This window comes from Capsicum annuum, chromosome 1 (assembly GCF_002878395.1).
Source record: "Capsicum annuum cultivar UCD-10X-F1 chromosome 1, UCD10Xv1.1, whole genome shotgun sequence".
Classification (NCBI taxonomy): Eukaryota; Viridiplantae; Streptophyta; class Magnoliopsida; order Solanales; family Solanaceae; genus Capsicum; species Capsicum annuum.
Window position 1 is genome coordinate 144,623,416 of NC_061111.1, and position 19,732 is coordinate 144,643,147.

The 19,732-nt window shown below is 32.9% G+C and overlaps 2 protein-coding genes across 2 annotated transcripts; both read left to right on the forward strand.

Annotated features, from left to right (window-relative positions):
• The first annotated feature begins 349 nt into the window (after positions 1–349).
• LOC107856247 (probable magnesium transporter NIPA8) lies at positions 350–2,132 on the forward strand. The gene has a single exon (XM_016701242.2). The coding sequence runs from the start codon at positions 657–659 to the stop codon at positions 1,722–1,724; it is 1,068 nt and encodes a 355-aa protein (XP_016556728.2). The 5' UTR covers positions 350–656; the 3' UTR covers positions 1,725–2,132.
• Positions 2,133–9,470: 7,338 nt separating this feature from the next.
• Positions 9,471–19,186, forward strand: LOC107838870 (chaperone protein dnaJ GFA2, mitochondrial). Its single transcript, XM_047397179.1, has 18 exons — positions 9,471–9,732; positions 9,817–9,910; positions 10,036–10,113; positions 11,697–11,779; positions 11,990–12,073; positions 12,186–12,224; positions 12,391–12,501; positions 13,496–13,543; positions 13,644–13,731; positions 14,155–14,219; positions 14,322–14,396; positions 15,117–15,189; positions 15,866–15,957; positions 16,058–16,129; positions 16,811–16,867; positions 18,143–18,191; positions 18,484–18,550; positions 18,772–19,186. The coding sequence occupies exons 1-18, from the start codon at positions 9,673–9,675 to the stop codon at positions 18,866–18,868; spliced, it is 1,332 nt and encodes a 443-aa protein (XP_047253135.1). The 5' UTR covers positions 9,471–9,672; the 3' UTR covers positions 18,869–19,186.
• The last annotated feature ends 546 nt before the right edge of the window (positions 19,187–19,732 follow it).

Genomic DNA, 19,732 nt, shown 5'->3' on the forward strand with positions numbered 1-19,732 from the left:
ATCGAAAGTAAAAATAATCAAAGTAAAAGAAATAGTAATAATAGTGATAAAACTGAAGAAAAAAGATAACGACATGCAAAGTTGTTCTTAGATTTTGTGTCAAAATGTCAGAAAGAACATATATTGACACGGCGGATGTACAAATTTACAAGTTAAACAAAGTACTAGTACTATAGAGTAATTTTTTAAGGCTATATAGAAATTAAATCATAAAGTCTAAACTTCTAGAGACAGAAAGAGTTGACATTATTCCTAAATTTAAATTGTATATGCAAAGAAAGGAAAGGAAGAGGAAAAAACTCAAAAAGCCACCAGCAGGAGCTTTGACTTTTCCTTGGTCAAATTTTGTCTACTCCTCTCTTCCTACCTATTGAGCTTCCAATATCATTGTAAACATTCTTTATTCCTTCTCCACATAATAATTTAAATCTGCAATCCCAAGAAAGATATATACATATTTTTTAATTATATGCATGTATATGTATTGATTATACACAAATTGAAACAAGTTCTTTGTTCAATTGTATTGTGCAATTAGAGGCTTTTAGCATAGTGGCAAAGATGTTGGCTTAAAAATTGCTATAGGTGGCAGGTATAATCTCTAGTGTAACATTCTTTTTTTTTTTTTTTTTTTTTAAAATCCCCATATTCCATCCATGGTTGATTGGGTAATTGGAGCCTTGATCAACTTGTTGGGAAGTATTTTCATCAACTTTGGAACCAACCTTCTTAAATTAGGCCATGATGAGAGAAAAAAGCTCTTTGTGCTAAGTAATTTTGGAACTAGGATGAAGCCTATTATATACTTCCAAGCATGGAGAGTTGGTGTTCTGTTTTTCGCAATTGGAAATTGTCTCAATTTTATTTCATTTGGTTATGCTGCTCAATCACTTCTAGCAGCTTTAGGATCTATACAATTCATCTCCAACATCGGTTTCGCCTACTTCATATTGAACAAAATAGTGACAATCAAATTACTGTTAGCCACTGCTTTTGTTGTTGTTGGAAACATTTTCCTTGTAGCCTTTGGTAACCATCAGTCCCCTGTTTACACGGCAGAACAGTTGGCTGAAAACTACGCCAATGTTGTATTTCTCCTTTACTGTCTCGGTTTGGTCTTCGTTGTTGCCTTACATCATTCAATTTACAACATAGGGGAAGGGAAAATGTTGGTTCCATTTTCGTATGCTGTTGTGTCTGGTGCCATTGGATCGTGTTCAGTATTGTTCGCCAAGTCTCTTTCAAACATGTTGAGATTGTCAATGTCATCGAGTGGTGGTGGTTATTCAACACTGCACACGGGGTTCACGTATTCAATGCTCCTGATGTTTCTAAGTACAGGTGGATTTTGGATGGCGAGGTTAAATGAAGGGCTTTCGCGATTTGATGCGATACTTATTGTCCCTATGTTTCAAATTGCTTGGACTTTTTTCTCAATTTGCACTGGATTTGTCTACTTTGAGGAATACAAGGTTTTTGATGCTTTAAGAACAGTGATGTTCGTTCTTGGGATGGTTTCTGTGTTTGTTGGCATTTATTTGCTAGCACCGGATGATGATAAACCATCAAAAGGAGGTGAAGTATTGAAGGATGGTCCTTTAGTACTTCCAAAAACTTCGATTTTTTCCGACGATGTGGAGAGTTTGTTCATGTCATCTGATCAAAACTCCCAAATTAAGGATATGGAGATCATTTGGACGAGTTATGCTGATGAGAACTGCTAATATGATTGGATCAAATTCTCAGTTGATGAGGATGATAAGACAATTCTGGAGACAAATGCAGGGCTGCACCAGGGTAACAACTTGGAGTTGGACTATCAGAGTGCCAATGGCAGACATTGGTATGTGGTGACGGAAAGTGGTGAAGCAAGAAATTTTGTTAAGGGTGTTCAAGATTTCCTATATACGTATGAAAATACTTTTTGATCTATCTATTTTTTATATTTTTATATGTTAGTATAAGTTTTCGACGAAGGATGTTCAACTGGACACTCTTCACCCCATGTGGTTATGCCACTGATGGACATGACAATGGCAGGGGCGGGGCGATATCTCTTTCATTGTAAATTTATATCCTGTACATAATAGCAATTTTTTTGCGAATATAAATTGGTAATTAAATTCCTTTCGACATAAGTGAAGCTTCTACCGTATTGGCAAAAGTAACTTAAAATTTTGTTATAAGTTGCAAATTCAAACTCAGGTATTGCATTATTTTTGCATTTCTGTGAATCTTATTATTAGAATCTCGACTCTACTGCTAACTTTTCTAGGTAACTAACTTTGTATTATTAATCACCAGAATAAGAATTACAAACTGCCAACCAACACAGTTGCCCCTACCTCTGTAGTAAGTAATCAGTTCTTCAGATCAACCAAGATTGCACTAATGGTCTCACAGCTGAGGGAGCCCGGCCATTGCGTATAAAAGCTACTTTTCTACAAATGTGATCCTCAGTTATGGACTTCTGTTCAAAGGCCCTCTGATTTCTTTCACTCCAAATGGCATAGATTGATTCAGCATATACCATTCTAAATGCTTGACTTTCAGACTTCTCCCTTTTGCATTCAGTACTGCCCATTGTATATGATCGCCCCAGGTGATGATTTGATCTCTGCATCCACCTCAGATATCTTCTGCCAGATCTGCATATGATAACTTTTTAGCAGTCCAAAAGTAATTCTCGTGATAATCTTGTCAATTAGAGGATGCCACTGCAGGAGAGTAAGTTTTTTAGTAGATAATTAAATTCCAAGGTACTTGAAAGGCATCTCTCAAACAAGTAAAAACAAGATGCTGAAGGATATCATCTTGTACTTGTTTTTTCACTCCATCAAAATATGCACGGCTTTTATCTAAGTAAGCTTTCAATCCAAAAGCTGAGGAAAACTGTTGAAATGCACCATGGAGTGCTTGGACTGACAGCAAATCCCCTCTAGCAAAGAGCAGCAAATCATCAGCATAAATCAAGTGTGTCAGATTCAGCTTAGCACATTTGGGATGATGCTTGAACAACCTATTCTGTTGCAACTCACTCGAAATTCTGCTTAAATACTCCATACAGATAGCAAAGAGATAAGGAGACATATGATCTCCTTGTCTCAACTCTCTATCAGCTACAAAAGGTTCAGTGTACTCCGCATTAATGCCAATGGAATAACTAACAGCCTGCACACACTCCATGATCCAACCAATTGCTTTAGGAGGAAAATGTAACAGCTCCAGAATTTGTTGCAATAAATCCATTCTACATTATCATGAGCTTTCTGTAGATCTATTTTCAGCATGCATCTAGCAGAGATGTGTTTTCTAGCATAAGCATGAACTAGTTCATGAGCAATAAGAATGTTGTGTGAGATCATTCTGCCAAGTATAAATCCTAGCTATAACTTTCTGCAACCTTCTAGCCAAAACCTTTATAATGATTTTATAGAAGATTGTACAGCATGCAATAGGCTTGTATTCTTTCACTGTCTTAGGACTCACTAATTTAAGGAGCAATGCAACAACTGCTCAATTGATTGGTTTGAACATCTTGCCTGTATGAAAAAAAGCCTTTGCTGCAGTAATCATATTGATAGGCAAAATAGCTTTGAAAAATGTAGCATTATATCATATTGGTTTGTTGCTCATGTATAAAGACAGGTTCATTCTTCATAGTTTGTCTGTTAATTGTTGGAAGCATCTCTGCAGTTGAGCCCATTAAACCTTTATAAAATTGTAGAATTTCTTGCTTGATATCAAAATTTGGATTTTGATATACAATCCAATCTCATTGTAATAGTCATTTATCATACCAATATTTCATTTTAATATCCTGATTTTCTTCACAAACGATTCTTCATGTTATATCTTACTTCTATATAGCATTCTACCTATAACAAAAATGCCATTCATTACAATGGTACATTATTTATAAAATTACCGTAGCTACACCCAAATATTATGCCGTAGAAATTAATATTTTAAAAGAAATATATTATATTATGTATAAAAATAAAATATTAAAATATTATGGCAATCAATTTCTTTTTTCTTTTTCTTTTTTTTTTGGTTTTCCATCCGGTGTCCGATACCCGTATTGGAGTCCGACTAATCCGGATTCGCGCTAGGTAGGGCCCCATACGGGGGGTAGCGCTCCCAACAGAATTTTCTCCGTACCCAGGATCAAACCCTCAACCTCTGGTTAAGGGTGGAGCAACCCTATCTACTGCACCACAACCCATGTTGGTTATGGCAATCAATTTCAATATACAGTACTTCTTAATAATACATTCCTTCTTCTTAATATACAAATCATTAAATTAATTTAACTAAAAACTAGAAAGAGTACATAAATGTAAAAAAGGCAAACATCATTAGCCTTTCGAGGCGGACCCACATGTTAGGATGGAGATGCACGTGGATCCATTACGTTCGAAAAAAGTTTTATATATGTACATCACCCTGAAGAACAATGGTGCATGTTGGGCGCATTGGTTCTAGGTGATGTTTCTATGACATTTTGCTTACGCAATACACCTTTTATTATTGGGCTACTTCACTCATCTATTTATATAGAGTTAAGATTTCTGTAATTTTTAGTTTATTTATTATCTTAAAATTCATATTTGGCCATTTGTATTTTCGTTATTGCTTAAATACGATTTTTGTACTTTAGATTAACTATATATATGACAATATATATGACACTAATGATGATCATTATAAATATTTTTAATATTTTCCTTATACATAATATATTTCTTATAAAATATTAACCCACAATATTTAAATAGATTATTATAGAGGGTAATCTTTCAAAGAATTTATCCTATAAAAAGGATTTTCTCCATACCAAGGTTCGAACCTAATACCTCTGATTAAGGGTGCAGTAATCCCATCACTACATCACAACCCATGTTGGTAATATTGTTACTTATTATTATACTTTTTTTGGTAGAAAACGAACTTTATTTATTTAATAAGGAGCCCGTCTTGTAGGCTCAGTTGTTACAAAAGTCGTAGCATTATAGTATTTGCAACTTGATCGTTGCTAGAAGTAGTAGCATTCATAGCTATTATATTACATATAGTTGAATGATCTGACAAGGTCTTCATTTTTTTAGGTATAAAATCTCCCTGCTTGTCGGAACTCAAAACATCCCATAGGGATGGTGGAGATTCCAAAAAAAAAAAACACCATTAATGCCGAGGAGGTGACATCAAAACCAGTAGTAGATGTTAACAATATCAATATCTAATAACTATTATAAAGAGATTGAATATGTAATTATGTATAAGCTAAATTTTTATTTACTTCTAAACCCAATCCTTTAATGAAGGAATGGGTGATTAGTATTTGGTTCGGTATTTTTAAATTTTGAATTTGATGATTTGATAGTCGATAATTTAAAATATTTATCAAATATCATATTTTAAAACTTTGATTTGGTAATCAAAAAATTAAATTTCAACTTAATATATTTGATAATACCATATTTCTATTTCGTTTAATTAAATTTTTGAAAATCATCCTACTCATTGCGGAGGCAAATGCAAATGTATTTAAGTAATTAGGGTTGGTCCACTTGGACCTTTTGGCTAATACTATTGTAAAGCATAAGTGAAGAAATATATATATATTTATAATCTATAATTTATATTTATATCTATATCTATATCTATATCTATAATATATTAAAAGTGTGAAGAGCCTTAGAAATATTGTTTGAACTTTTTGTCCTTCATTAAAAATCCTTACTTTTGACAAAATCGTCTGTTCGCTATTTTTCCTAATATTTAAGAGTTAAAACTTAATTAAATATATTTATGGTAAAAATTTTCTTTATTAGAAGTCATCAGAATTTCAATATTTTTTCCTAATTTAATAGTTAAAAATTAATTAAATATATTTATAGCAAAATCTTTCTGCTTTAGACAAAAAAAAAAATTCACTTTTTTTTCTTTAATTATTATATTATTATTTTTATAATATGATAAAAATTTAAGGATTCCTAAAAATATGTGGTAACAAGTATTAGGAGAATTGAATAATTAAGGAGTCCTAAAATATATGATAAGAAAAAAAATACAATTTAAAAATTAAGCAATCCTAAAACATATGGTAAGAGTTCCTAAAATATATGATAAGAAAAAAATATAATTTAAAAATTAATAAACCCTAAATAATATGGTAATAGTTCTAAATCAACTTATGATGTAAAATAAACAAGCACTTCTAAAGATATTGAAACGACATTTAAAATTTTCCAAATATTAGGAAGAGTAGTACTGTGTAGTATTACTTAAATTTTATTTACTTTAATATACCAATTTTGTTATAGAATTTAAATTTAAATGTTAAGCACGGGTAGCAATTATTACAAAATTTCGTTTAACTTTTTTTTTTTTTCTATTATACCAGTTTGTTACTTTAGCTTTAAGAGATTGTTAAGGATTAGAATTTATTTAATAATTAATTGATTAGTATTACTTAAACAACCTAGTTACGTTAGAAAAAACACATCTATTCTATTATTTATTATTATTATTATTATTATTAATAATAATAATAATAATAATAATAATAATAATAATAATAATCTATATTTATATCTATACTATACTAAAAATATGAAGGATCTTAGAAATATTCTTTGAACTTTTTGCCCTTCATTAAAAGTTTCTGTTTTAGACAAAATTGTCTTTTCACTATTTTTTAATATTTAAGAATAAAAATTAATTAAATATTTATAGTAAAAACTTTTCCGTATTAGAAGTCATCAAAATTAAAGGCAACTATTATTTTTTTCGTTTAAGAATTCTAAATTAACTAAAATTGATTCTAAGAATAAGAAAAATATAAGAAGTACCGATTTTTTAAAAGTTTTAAGTTTCAAATTATAATTACATTTAAATTTTATTGATTTGATCGCACCATAACTCTTAAAAGTTCTACAAAAATTATAATTTTCAGGTAACATTTATGAGTTCAAATATCTAATACATTCTTGATAATGAATTAATACATTTTTATAAGACAAATAGAAAAAAAAAAGACAAAAAAATACAAAAACTTAAAACTTTCAAATGACTATTTTTGTTCGAAGATACAACTACTAATAGATGAAAGTTTCAAGTTCATGGAAGTAGTAAAAGAAAATTTGTTATATTTTTCTACAAAATATATGTGTTCATATTATTATATTAGTGTGAAAGATCATTGAAAAGTAATTTAAACTTTTTGCACTTCATTAAAAAAAATCGTAATAGATAAAATCGTATAATTTTAAATAATTAAAAATTACACGTGCGAAGCACGTGTGATTAAACTAGTATATATATATATACATACACATATATTTTATATATATAAAGGGTGAACCTTTATTTGATAAATAATTTGATATTTCGTAAATGCTTATGAAATATCTAACAATGTTAATATCTTGTACCAAAATCGAACTGAATATCATATTTTGAAATTTTACTTTCAAATATCGTATCAAATATCGAATTACCGAATATCGAATATCAAATTATTTTATTCGATTTAATAATTTAGTTTTTGATATTTTATGCTCAGCCCCACTTTTACCGACTTCCAACCTAAATCTCTCTCTCTCTTATTTATAAGAGGCAGTTGAGCAGCTGAAGCAAGCAGGAGGCCGACATGCTTGCTTCAGCTGCTTCAACCGCAATTTTACTATATCACCCTCAAATTAATTATTATAAGTTATTTATGTATTAAAAAATTAATAATATTTAATAAAATTAAAATAGATATTTATGACATATCTTCTTCTGCTGCTTCAACCGTAATTTTACTATATCACCCCTAATTAATTATTGTATCTCTAATTAAATACTGTAAGTCATTCACGTATTACAAAATTAATAACATTTAATTAAGAAAAACGTAAAAATACACATTTATAACTGCCAGCTGCTTCAATCGTAATTTTACCGTAAGAGGGAGTTGAGCAGCTGAAGCAGACATGAGGTCGATATGCCTGCTTCAGCTGCTTCAACTAATTTTACTATATCAACCCTAATTAATTATTATAAGTTATTTATGTATTATAAAATTAATAATATTTAATAAAAAAATTAAAGTAGACGTTTATGAGATATCTCCTTCCGCTGCTTCAACAGTAATTCAGCTATATCACTCCTAATTAATTATTGTATCCCCAATTAAATATTGTAATTCATTTACGTATTGTAAAATTAATAATATTTAATTAGAAAAAAGGTAAAATAGACATTTATGACTATTTCAGCTACTTCAATCGTAATTTTACCGTATCAGCAAAGCAAGCATGAGGCTGCTTCAACTTTAATTTTACTATATCATCCTTAATTAATTATTATAAGTTATTTATTTATTAAAAAATTAATAATATTTAATAAAAAATTAAAATAGACATTCATGACATGTCTGTTTCACTTGCTTCAATAGTAATTTTACTTTTATATTCCTAATTAAAAATTATAAATCATTTACATATTAAAAAATTAATAATATTTAATTAGAAAAAAGCAAAATAGACATGTATGATTGTTTCAATCGTAATTTTACTATACCATTGTTAATTAATTATTATACATTTTTATAGTAATTTTTCTATGTCGCTTCTAATTAGTTATTACAAGTCACTTAAGACATGTGTGCTTCATTGCTTTTATCGTGATTTTACTATATCACCCCTAATTAATTATTATGATCGTCTAAGTATTGAAAAATTGATAATATTTCATAAAAAAAATAAAAGAGACATAAAATGATATGCAACATAAAAAATTTGATTGACTATCGAAATTATATTAGTGCACATAAATTGGGATGGGACAGAGGACATAAAATAACGTATATTATTTGAAAATAAAATAAAAAGTATTATAAATCACAATAATTAAAAAACTTAATATCAAAGTATATATGTAAAACAAATTTGATTGACTGTCGAAATTTTATTTGTGCCACATAAGTTAAGACAGGGATAATATTCATATATTATTGAAAAATAATATAAAAGACATTGTAAATCGCATAATTAAAAATTTAAGAAATTTTTAAAATATAAAATATTTGTCTGACTCTCGAAATTATACCAGCATTATTTAAATTGAAACAGAAGAAAAAAATATTATAAATCATAATAATTTAAAATATAAATTATTTTAATAATTTAAATTAAGATAAAAAATATAGTTAGCACGGGTTATCGGTATCTAGTATTTTTTATAAAGAATTAGTACATTACAAAATTAAAATCTCTCAGAATTATTAATGTTTTACTTTCGGAATTATTAATGTTTAAGGATCCTTGGAGAAAAAGAAAGTCTCAATTTTTGTTTCCACAGTGTTCCCAACATGCGTATGCCCTAGATTCACTTCAGAAGACAAAAGATCTATTGATTTATCAAATAAGCCCCTATATTTCATCCTAACACCCAATTAGACCCTCAATAAAAACCGAAAGTGCAAGGGCTTCCACAAAATAAGGAGCCTCCTGTTACTTCTTCCTCCATTAAACTAGAACCTTCCATTGCTAGCTCAAAAAAACAAAGCTTGTGGCTTTGTATCTTTTTCTGTTGGCTTTGACCAATTAGGGTTTTTCTAGGGTTTTAGTATTATAATCAAGAACCCTTTTTTTTTTTTGACTTCCTTTCCAGTGTAGTGAAATGGTCAGGTCCAATGGTGTTCGTCTTGTTCATCGCCTTGCACGCTGCACCTTTTCTTCTGTATTGTCCTCTTTCCCAATCTGTTTTTTGCTATTTCTTGTTTGCAGTTGTATATTGATGTTTGAACAATGTTTGAATTTGTAGGCTGCTGGATCTTTGTTAAAGGGTGGTTGTAGGGGGTACAATACAGCAGTGTGTTATCAATCAAGGGGTTTGTTTTATTTGAATTCTAATTATGGTATGTCTAAATTGGTCTTCTGTTTGTGTGTTTTAGCTTGAAATTGTAGCTATGGATGGGTGTATAGTTTTATTTGCTTAAGTATTAGTATTTTGAATTTGATGATGCTCTTGTGTGAGTTATAGGGAGCAGAGAAAGGGATTGGTTAAGACTTGGATTATTCAAAGGCAATTTTGGTGCCACCAGATCAATTCATGGAACAGGTATTACAAATATTGAGCATCGATGTTCTCATTTTGGCATATGGTATATGGTTTGTGAAAGGGATAAAAGTAGCGGCTTTGCGCTGTTTGTAATGAAAAGGAAAGAGAAGAGTTTTAGATGTTTTTTTATCAGGGGTGACTTTCTTGATAGTCGTAGTTTTATGTCTCTCTAATGCTCGCCCCATTTAATGCTCGTGATGAAATATCTGTTTTCTGTTAGTCTACTACTTTACTTGGAATATGTATTAAATTTGAATGTACTCTATGTTGGAGTTCTTGTGTAAAGCAGCTGAATTGACGGGTAAAATATTTCTGTAAATGGTTCTTACTAGCTAGTTATATCTCAGATTGTTGCCATCCAGGTATAATTTTTACTAGAGGCGTTTGATGTAATTTCTAGGGGTTAGTTTCATTTAGCTGAATAGTTTAATGAAATTTCTGTCCTTTGACTTTTTTTCCTTGTTAATGGAAAAGCATTTGGCATCTATAACCTGAGGAGTACACATTATGCATGTTCATAGAGGCCGGTAAGACAGAAGTAGAAACTGCCACACTTGCGCAGCATTTCTCAGTGTCATTTATAGATGCAAGTCTGCAACTTTTTCCAGGAAGAGGAAACAAAAGTGGTACAGAAGCTCTAGCTAGCAGGAGCAGTCTTGTTTATGCCTCCTACATAGAATGATATTAGACAGATAGATAGGTGTGTGTATAGAGAGGTGAAAAGCTTGTATATAATTGGAAGAGGTAAGCTAACAGCAGAATAGTTTGAATTTACTTTTCTTATGCCAAATGGTGCATTCTAAGTTTCTCCCGGATAGTGGAGGTTAGGTGAAGTTCAGTCGCATTTACTCTTTCCTTCCTATAAATCGAAGATTCTCTTTTTTAATTGTTCTCTAGTTTCCTCTTCAAAATCAATGCACAGCCAGTGTTGAATGAGATCTGTTATTATGTATACTAGTTGGTGGATTATTCTTTCTAAATAAATTATTTAAGTAAATTGTTGAAGTAACAACTTGATACAAAACTTTCCATATCACAAACAATTGTGCCCCCAGGGCTTTGGTCTAGTGGTAAGAGTGCAGTGCATGACGTGTAGAGGGGCTGACCCATTATCCAATTTATATAAACGTTATCAAAAATAAAAGTTGTTGAACAAAATCCTGGTTGAGGATGTTTCATATTGGGATCCTTTCATTATCTTGGTTGCTTAGCCTCCATGGTGTGCTTAGTGGTTACATCTTGCTCTGTTAATAACATCTGTATGACTCATGTACCCATGTGAACGGCTTGTCGGTGTTGCTGGAAGCAAATAATATTTGTATATAGTAGTAAAACGTTATCATCCACCATAAAATGCTTTGCATATGTATTGGTAAAAGTGGTATTTGATTCTAACATTTGATTTCCTGTTCAAATAATTATTACACCATGACGTTCATCTTGGAAATTTTGGTGGTAATCTTTCAAAATGGTAATGAGGGATTTGTAAGAATTAACTTTTGATTCTCCTGTATTTATTTTCCTAATTGATTGCTTCTGAATTTCGACAAACATAACTTTTTCCCTGTTTAACGTTTGTTTAGCCATGAGTTCGAAAGATTTTTATGAGGTTCTTGGCGTCAATCGAAATGCAACTGCCTCTGAAATCAAAAAAGCATATTATGGGGTATGTTTCTGATACCCTTCTACATTAGTTGATATTGCCCTTTAAGTTTTGCAATTATTAGATTGGCTAAATTCTACTCAACTAGGACTTTGTAATGACTCAAGTAGCAAATTGCAATACTTTGTAATTACTCAAGTAGCAACTTGCAATTAAAAGTTTTTGGAGTTGGTATTAATCTTTGTTACTTATTATACATTGTCTTATGCTTAGCTTGCAAAGCGACTGCATCCAGATATGAACAAAGATGATCCAGAAGCCGAAAAAAAGTTTCAAGAAGTTTCAAAGGCTTACGAGGTACTTGTCACTTCTGAGAAGTTTTTTGCTTTTTTAAAAAGTTATTGTTGAATTCATTATTGTATGGAATTTTGGATGACAAATTGTTCGTTCATCTATGTGGCAATTGCAGGTTTTGAAGGATGATAAAACACGTGAACAATATGATCAGGTTTGACATGCCTTATAGGTTACTTTGCACTTAAACCTGGAAGACATTTACTTTTATATTTCTTTTTATTTTCATATTAGGGTTTTATTTTGCCTATAAACGTTCACAACTTTGAGTATATTTCCTCTTGAATGAGAGGCAATCTGATGCATTGTTGAATATGCAGCTTGGCCATGATGCATTTAATAACATGAACAATGGTGGAGGTGGAGGTCCTGGATTTGATCCGTTTGGTGGCTTCAAAAGTCCATTTGAAGACATTTTTAGAAATGCTGATGTAAGGACCAGATTTTGGTCTAGTTCTGATAATTCATTTATCTTTGTCTTGGAAAATTGCTATGGTGATATTCTGTATTTGAATTTTTTTCCTAGCTGTCTTTTAAGGATGGGATTGTACTAATTTGCCTCTGATCTTCTCTTCTACATAAAATTGGTTCTTGAGCTAGATACAAAGTCGAGTAATTTTGCTCTCCCTTCATGAGAGAGGTCCTCTGATGGACAGATATGCCCCTCTGTTCTCTCTTCCGTAGATATCAAGAGATAATTGGTTGAGTTTCTGCGAAACGGTGTCACAGTTGTCATTAGAGTGTGCACATGATTGCCAAAATACATCTGAATTATTTCCCTCCTTTGAGTTGTTCTAGCCTTTCCATGAATTTTAGCCCTGTTTGTAGAAAGCTATTTGGGTCGTTGATGTTTGAGGGAGTTTTTAGAAGGATAGAGTCTACAAAAACAATGTTTGTGAAGAGGTACTTGTTCTGCAGCAAATTAAGTACTACTCCCTCCCTACCAATTTATGTGGCATCATTTGACTGGCAAATGGAGTTAAAGAAAGAGCGGAAGACTTTTGAACTTGTAGTCTAAACAAGTCTTAGACATTTGTGTGGCTGTAAATCTTCTCATTAAGGTTAGAATGAGAAATTAAAGTTGCATTGACAATTTCTTTGGGATGGGATAAAAAGGAAATTGTGCAGCATAAATTGGGACAGAGAGTAATTAATATCATTGGGAATTAAAGAGTGAAAAATAGTTGATGTCATTGTTACCTGTCGAGATGTTTGGTTAGGTACTGTATAAACAGATGCTTTGATAGCTCTCTTTTATATCTTAGGCATCCACTAAAAGCTTAAAATCGTTTTATGCTAAATATGACACAAACGTAGGTGAACCTACTGCCAGTTACTTTGTTATGCCCATTTCTTTTGCATCCTCACTTACAATTCATGAGTTCTAACCACTTTCCGTTTCCTTTGGCGTATATTGGAGATTAGATTTTTGGCAACATCTTTAACAGAGACATGGGAGGAGAGGATGTCAAGGTTTTCTCCTTTTCTGTCTCCTTCATTTGTTGCTGTGGCAGTTTTTATCTATGCACTTCTGCCATTTATCTTTCAACTGTTTTTGTCCCTTATAATGCAGGTTCCGATTGAACTATCCTTCATGGAAGCCGTTCAGGGGTGCTCTAAGACTATTACATTCCAAACAGATTTGCCTTGCACTGCTTGCGGTATATGCAGTTCCAGTGATTTGTTTAGTTTTCTTTTTCCTTGTTTTTTTTGGGTGTGGGGTGTGGGTGTGGAGGAGGGAATCTAAATAGGAGATTGGTATCTCTTAAGTACTGTTATCTATACATGACTATTGAAGTTCCTATGAGTTATCAAAGTCTGGTTATTAACCAGATTAAATAAGTTTTTTTCCTGATAAGGAACTAGATATTAAATAAGTTACTTCTGAGTGTTGTGTGATAGGTTGGACTGTGATAGGTTGGACGGATGATATCTTGCGAATTCGCTTGTAGAAGTTTGTCTAGCCCAACCTATAAAATTTGGTCAAAGTAGTCCACACTTGCTAGCTCATATTAGTGAGGCAAACTCCCCTCTACTTGCTACTTACTGTAGTCTTTTTTTTTTCTCCCTCGTTTCTCTTTTAGGTGGAACTGGTGTGCCTCCTGGCACTAAACCTGAAACTTGTAAGCGCTGCAAAGGTTCTGGTGTGGTGAGCACCTCTTTGCTTATTTTCATTCTTTACTTTCGGCCACATGCATGCTTCTTTGTGTATAATGTTTGCTCCTTTTATCTTGTATTTTCTCCTCTGCAGTCAATCTCTCAAACTGGTCCTTTCACCCTTCAGACCACTTGTCCTTCATGCAAAGGAACAGGGAAAATTGTATCGGTATGACATCTTGTCTAAAAAAAATCAGAGTTTTTAGTTGTGCATGCATATAACTAGTGTTGGTCTTTTCCTTTTTTCCTTTTTGTGGAAAATGGTCATTGTGCTTCGTTTGCTATGTGAATGGATATTGTTATTGTCCTTGACTTCGAAGATGTCATGAACATCACATTAAGGAATCTTTAATTTCACTAACTTCATCCCAGTAGGGCAAGAATAAAGTGTATATTCATTGCATATTCTTAGAAATTTGTTTTGATCTCTCTCTCTCTTCTTCATGACCACTGGTGAATTGTTCTGTACTCCGATAAGAAAAGTTCCTAAATATACATCCTTTACAGGGAAGAGAGTTTCTTCAGCTGGGTGATATTTGGAAGAATATTACTCTAGTTCTTTGTAACAGAAAGAATACTACTCTACTTAATGAATGAAATGTCTGTTCTCTGGTGTTCTATATCCCGTGAGGTGATAGAAGTCTTCCTATCGATACAATGAGCTGTGGGAAATCATTCTTTTCCACTCTTCAGCTGACACTTTTAGTCGTATAGTCATGTAATGCATACATTCGTTCCGTGAGGAGGCCAACAATCACCTTTGGACTCTTAACCACTTCCAGTTGCAGTATTAACTAGCATTTCAAGTTTTACTTTGATGACTTGGTTTTGTTTGATGCATAGTTGTGTTAGAGGTAGAAGCATTGATAGAAATATTCTTGGTCTACAGAGTTTCTGCAAGTCTTGCAAGGGAAACCGTGTATTACGAGGACCAAAGACAGTGAAAGTGGATATCATGCCTGGTATGCTGTTAACCACAGATTAAATCTATGCGTGACTGCCTCAGCAAGTAATTATGAAATACCTGATTGACATAACCTATCTTGTTCAGTTGTTGTCCGCTCATTATTGATTTTGCAACTTAAGTCGGTGTAACCATGGCGTAGTTGGGACTTGTGCGCCACAATTACCCTTTTGCCCTATTTCATAAATATGCGAAACCAAAATGGGGAAAATAATGTCAGATGAAAGCATCTTATTGTTAAAATATGTATGTGGTTGTTGCGATTTAGTTTCACTAATATCTTCTTCTTTCACCAACGGACGCTCATACCATCCTTTTAACATTGGAGCTGCTATATACCACAAGGGAACTGTCTTATTTGAACAATTTTTGCCTTCACTATTTTTCTGTATTGCTATTACATGATGTTTAATGGTTCTTTGCCTCCTGAAAAACCGAAGAAACAGATGAAACCTGTCATCCATTTGATTTGACAAATACAAACCACAAAAACACGCATGTACCCAAGTGTCTTGTCCATAAACATACACATGTACAGTTATTCTTGTCTATGTACAGATCAATTCAAGGAGGGGAAACCCATATATGCTGTAGCAAGGAACAATATTATGTTGTGGCTTATGCCTGTGCATGCCTCTTGATATTTTACTTCACTCATTATCTTTTATCAACAGGAGTAGACACCGATGAGACACTCAAGGTGTATGGAAGTGGTGGAGCAGATCCTGAAGGCAATCGACCTGGAGATCTTTACGTTGTTTTTAAGGTTCAGTTGAAAGCTTCCATGGTCATTTTGGTGTCAGGTTTCTTCTATCCTCAAATTTGATTCATGTTATTCATAGAGGCCTCTGGCATTCTTTTTCCAGGTCAGAGAAGATCCTGTTTTCCGTAGAGAGGGCTCTGATATTCATGTAGATGCTGTTTTGAGTATCACCCAGGTACTATTTCCATAACCAACTATAAGCTCAGCCACTCAAAAAATGTTTCGGTGCCGTAAATTAAGGAATATAGAGCAACTAAACTTTAGTTAACTATTTCCTAGCGAATCTTGATCAGATATTTGCTTACTGTTTTTGGTGTTATTTTTGGCATTGAAATTATCACCCTCTATTATTTCCTAGCATTTTGCCTTCAAATCTTACTTTGTGATGCTAATAATCTTTTAAACCTTTCAAATTCCCATTTACCTCTAAACAAAAAGATTATGGTCTTACCTAAGTTCTTGAAGTAGATTGACGTGATTTAAAGAAGCCTACCTTGGTCACTTGAGTTTTAGGATGTTAGTGGCTTACTAATTTGTTTGTGTTCCATGACACAGTAGTGCAGGTAACATTGATTGGAAACTCTATGTACTTAGTGGGTAGAGTATACCAGATGAAACATTTTGCATTAATATTATATGCATCTAGTTGATTTGAGAAATTTTATCACATTAACATCTACTGGAAGTTCAGGATCAGAAAGCATTTTGCATCATTTTGGGACATCTGGTAGCGCTGTTGTCAACCTGAGCCCACATATTTTTGCCATTTTGTTGTTTCTTTTCATGTTTCCTACCTGTGAGTTTGTGAATCTTTGCTGGTAATATGGTTAGATTCTGATGAATACTTTAACTGCAGGCAATCTTGGGAGGAACAATCCAAGTCCCAACTCTGACGGGAGATGTTGTTGTTAAGGTACTAAAATACTACTAATCATGGTTAATCTTTGTCCTTGTTGCCATTCTCAAAAAAAAAAAAAAGGTTAATCTTTGTCCTCTGTTTTCCTTCTTAGTATGTTAATAGTTTGAGCTTAGGCACTTTGATTGTCCTTACAACTTGGTAAAAGTGAGATGCTTCTCCAGCAGGCTTGAGAGTTGAGGAAACACATTGGAAATGGAGAGAAAATGTGATTCCACATGATAAATATTCCCCGTTAACATATTTTAGCATGTCTAATTCTCATTCTAAAAGGCGATGTTCAGATAACACGAAGGTAATAAATATGTTTGGGCAATGCTGGTTTTATGATTGTTGGGCTTAGGGTTGAAAATGGAAGGAAGAAATGAACAATAGGGGGCTTCTTAGAGGCTATTGGGAGGCAATGTTGAAAATTTAATGCGTCGAAAGAACTTTTGGATCAGAGATAGATCCTCTAGAGACTAGGCTTACCCAACAAAAAAAAATGGCTTAGTGCTTGAATTTTCTTGCATTACCAGGAATTTTATGAATTGAAAAGTGAGCAGCATGATATTATCATGAAATATAAATGCTAAAGCACATCCTAACTCCTTCAAAGGATATAAACTGATAGGAGAAAAAACTTCATTTTGCCAAAGTTCTAGCAAGGATCCGCCAAAATAGTCAATTTGTTTCAAGTTTAGTGAAGAATCTTCTGACATAGTGGTTATTTGACCTCTATGACAGCAACGGCCAAAATACCACTTGGCCAGAAAGTTCCCAGAGATGGAAATTTAAGGCAAAGAAGTAGATGAAATATTCTGCACTGGAAATAGGTAAATTAGGCAGCTCCATTCTTGTAGATCTGTATCCAGATAGTTATTAATTCCTTTTGTATTTGGTCAAGGGTATTCCGTTCGTGCTACTGTAATTGCCACATACTACTTGGTCAGAAAGTTTCCAAACACAAAAAGTTTATGGCATAAATTACATTCTATTTTCTGCAGTATGACTTGGTTAAAGCAATTATCGTGCTTGTTCAATCTGCATTAGATAGTACGTATCAGTTTTTGAGTCTTCAAATCATTCTTACCCTGCATTTTCTGAGTTCTGAGAAGTAGTTCCTGGTTTGTTTCTAGTAGGCAATGGTCACTGCTAGAATGTTTTAAGGTTTTTTATATGGGACAGTTTGCTTTTTTTGACATAAGAAACGTAGGAGGAATTAAGTTTACTGTTTGGTCCTTTGATTATTGATATTGATGTGCGCAAATTTTGACATCCTGTTGTTTATAGGTTCGCGCTGGCACTCAACCTGGTCAAAAGGTCGTCCTCAAAAAGAAAGGTAACAACTTGAAATTACCTTGTTTAATGTGGATTTTTAATTTTTTCTTCTGGATTACTTCTTTTGATGAATGCTCAAATTTACTAGAACTTCAGTTATTTTGGATGGTTACCAATATCATCAAGTCACAGTCTGATGTGTGTAATAAACAAATATCGACATAGTTCACAAGGCCTGCCAGCTTCTCAAATCATTTTTCTTTAGTCTGCACCGAGTTTGTGACCTTGTTCAACTCTCGAGACATTATGAACTTTCTTGTTCAAGCATATAATATTTCTCTGTGCTTATGCAGGAATAAAAGGACGGAATTCCTACTCATTTGGAGATCAGTTTGTCCACTTCAATGTCAGCATTCCCACGTAAGTGCCCTTTGTGTAAAATGTGGAAGTGAGTGTCAATTACTGCACTTTTTACTATCCTAGACTCTTTTCTAAGCCTGATCTTGAGAAAATCAGGAGATTTTGTAGTTTGGTGGCCTCTTAAATTAATTCTTAATACATCTTTACTGGAGAAGGGTACACCCGTGAAGCTACCCTGTATATTCTTCGATCCAATGATTAAATTTGCAACTTGGGTGCAGAAACTTGACACCAAGACAGCGTCAATTGATTGAGGAGTTCGCCAAGGAAGAGCAAGGGGAATACGATAAAGGGGCTGCAGCAGGAGCCTCAAGGTGAGGGCACAATACACGAGGTAGGTTAGGGGGATATAGGCGCGAGTTAAAGTATGTACTATCAAATATTCTTTCTCATGAGCTGGGAAACTTAGCCAGAGCAATTTTGGGGAGTGATCATCGCCATTTTATCCGTTTCCTTTTAACATTCGGGCGAGGGTTTAATTGTTGCTTGAAGGAAGGGACTGGTTGGTTATAGCATCGTTATTGTGACATCAAGATAATGTAGCATTTGATCTGCAACTTAGTGTTGTATATAAATATGAAACAAATAAATGTTTCTGGAGGACAGTGAAATACTTCCATGACGTTGATCCTCAAATTTAATTTTGTTTAAAAAAAGTTTATGATTAATTAGGCTTATTACGAATTTAATATTTCTAGCATATGCTAAAACAAACGCGTTTATTTTCACACTTCCCACTTTCTAGTGGGCCGAATTTCACATTATTTCTCCTCTTTGGTCTAAAAGAAGCTACATATGCTAAACAAATTAGTAGTAGTATCAGGACGATCATTGTGATGTGCTATGAGCATGTTAATACAAAAATGGCTTGTATGTCCAGTTCTACCATCACTTAATGGTGGTGTATTAATACAAAAATAGCTCATATGGCCAGTTCTACCAATTCTATTGAACACAGAAAATGATGTTGACACTTTAATTAAAGGATGTGTTTGGGCCAAACATATGCAAGTCTTGTCAGCTAGCAAAATGGTATAGTAGCAAAAGTTGTTGGAGAAACAGAAATTTGGAAAACATCAGCATCGATGAGGCTGGCACTTTAATGGGATATTCAATTTGCGATAATGATGGTGGATAAACCTGATAATGATCTTGTCCCCAACGGTAAGGTATTGGGCATTC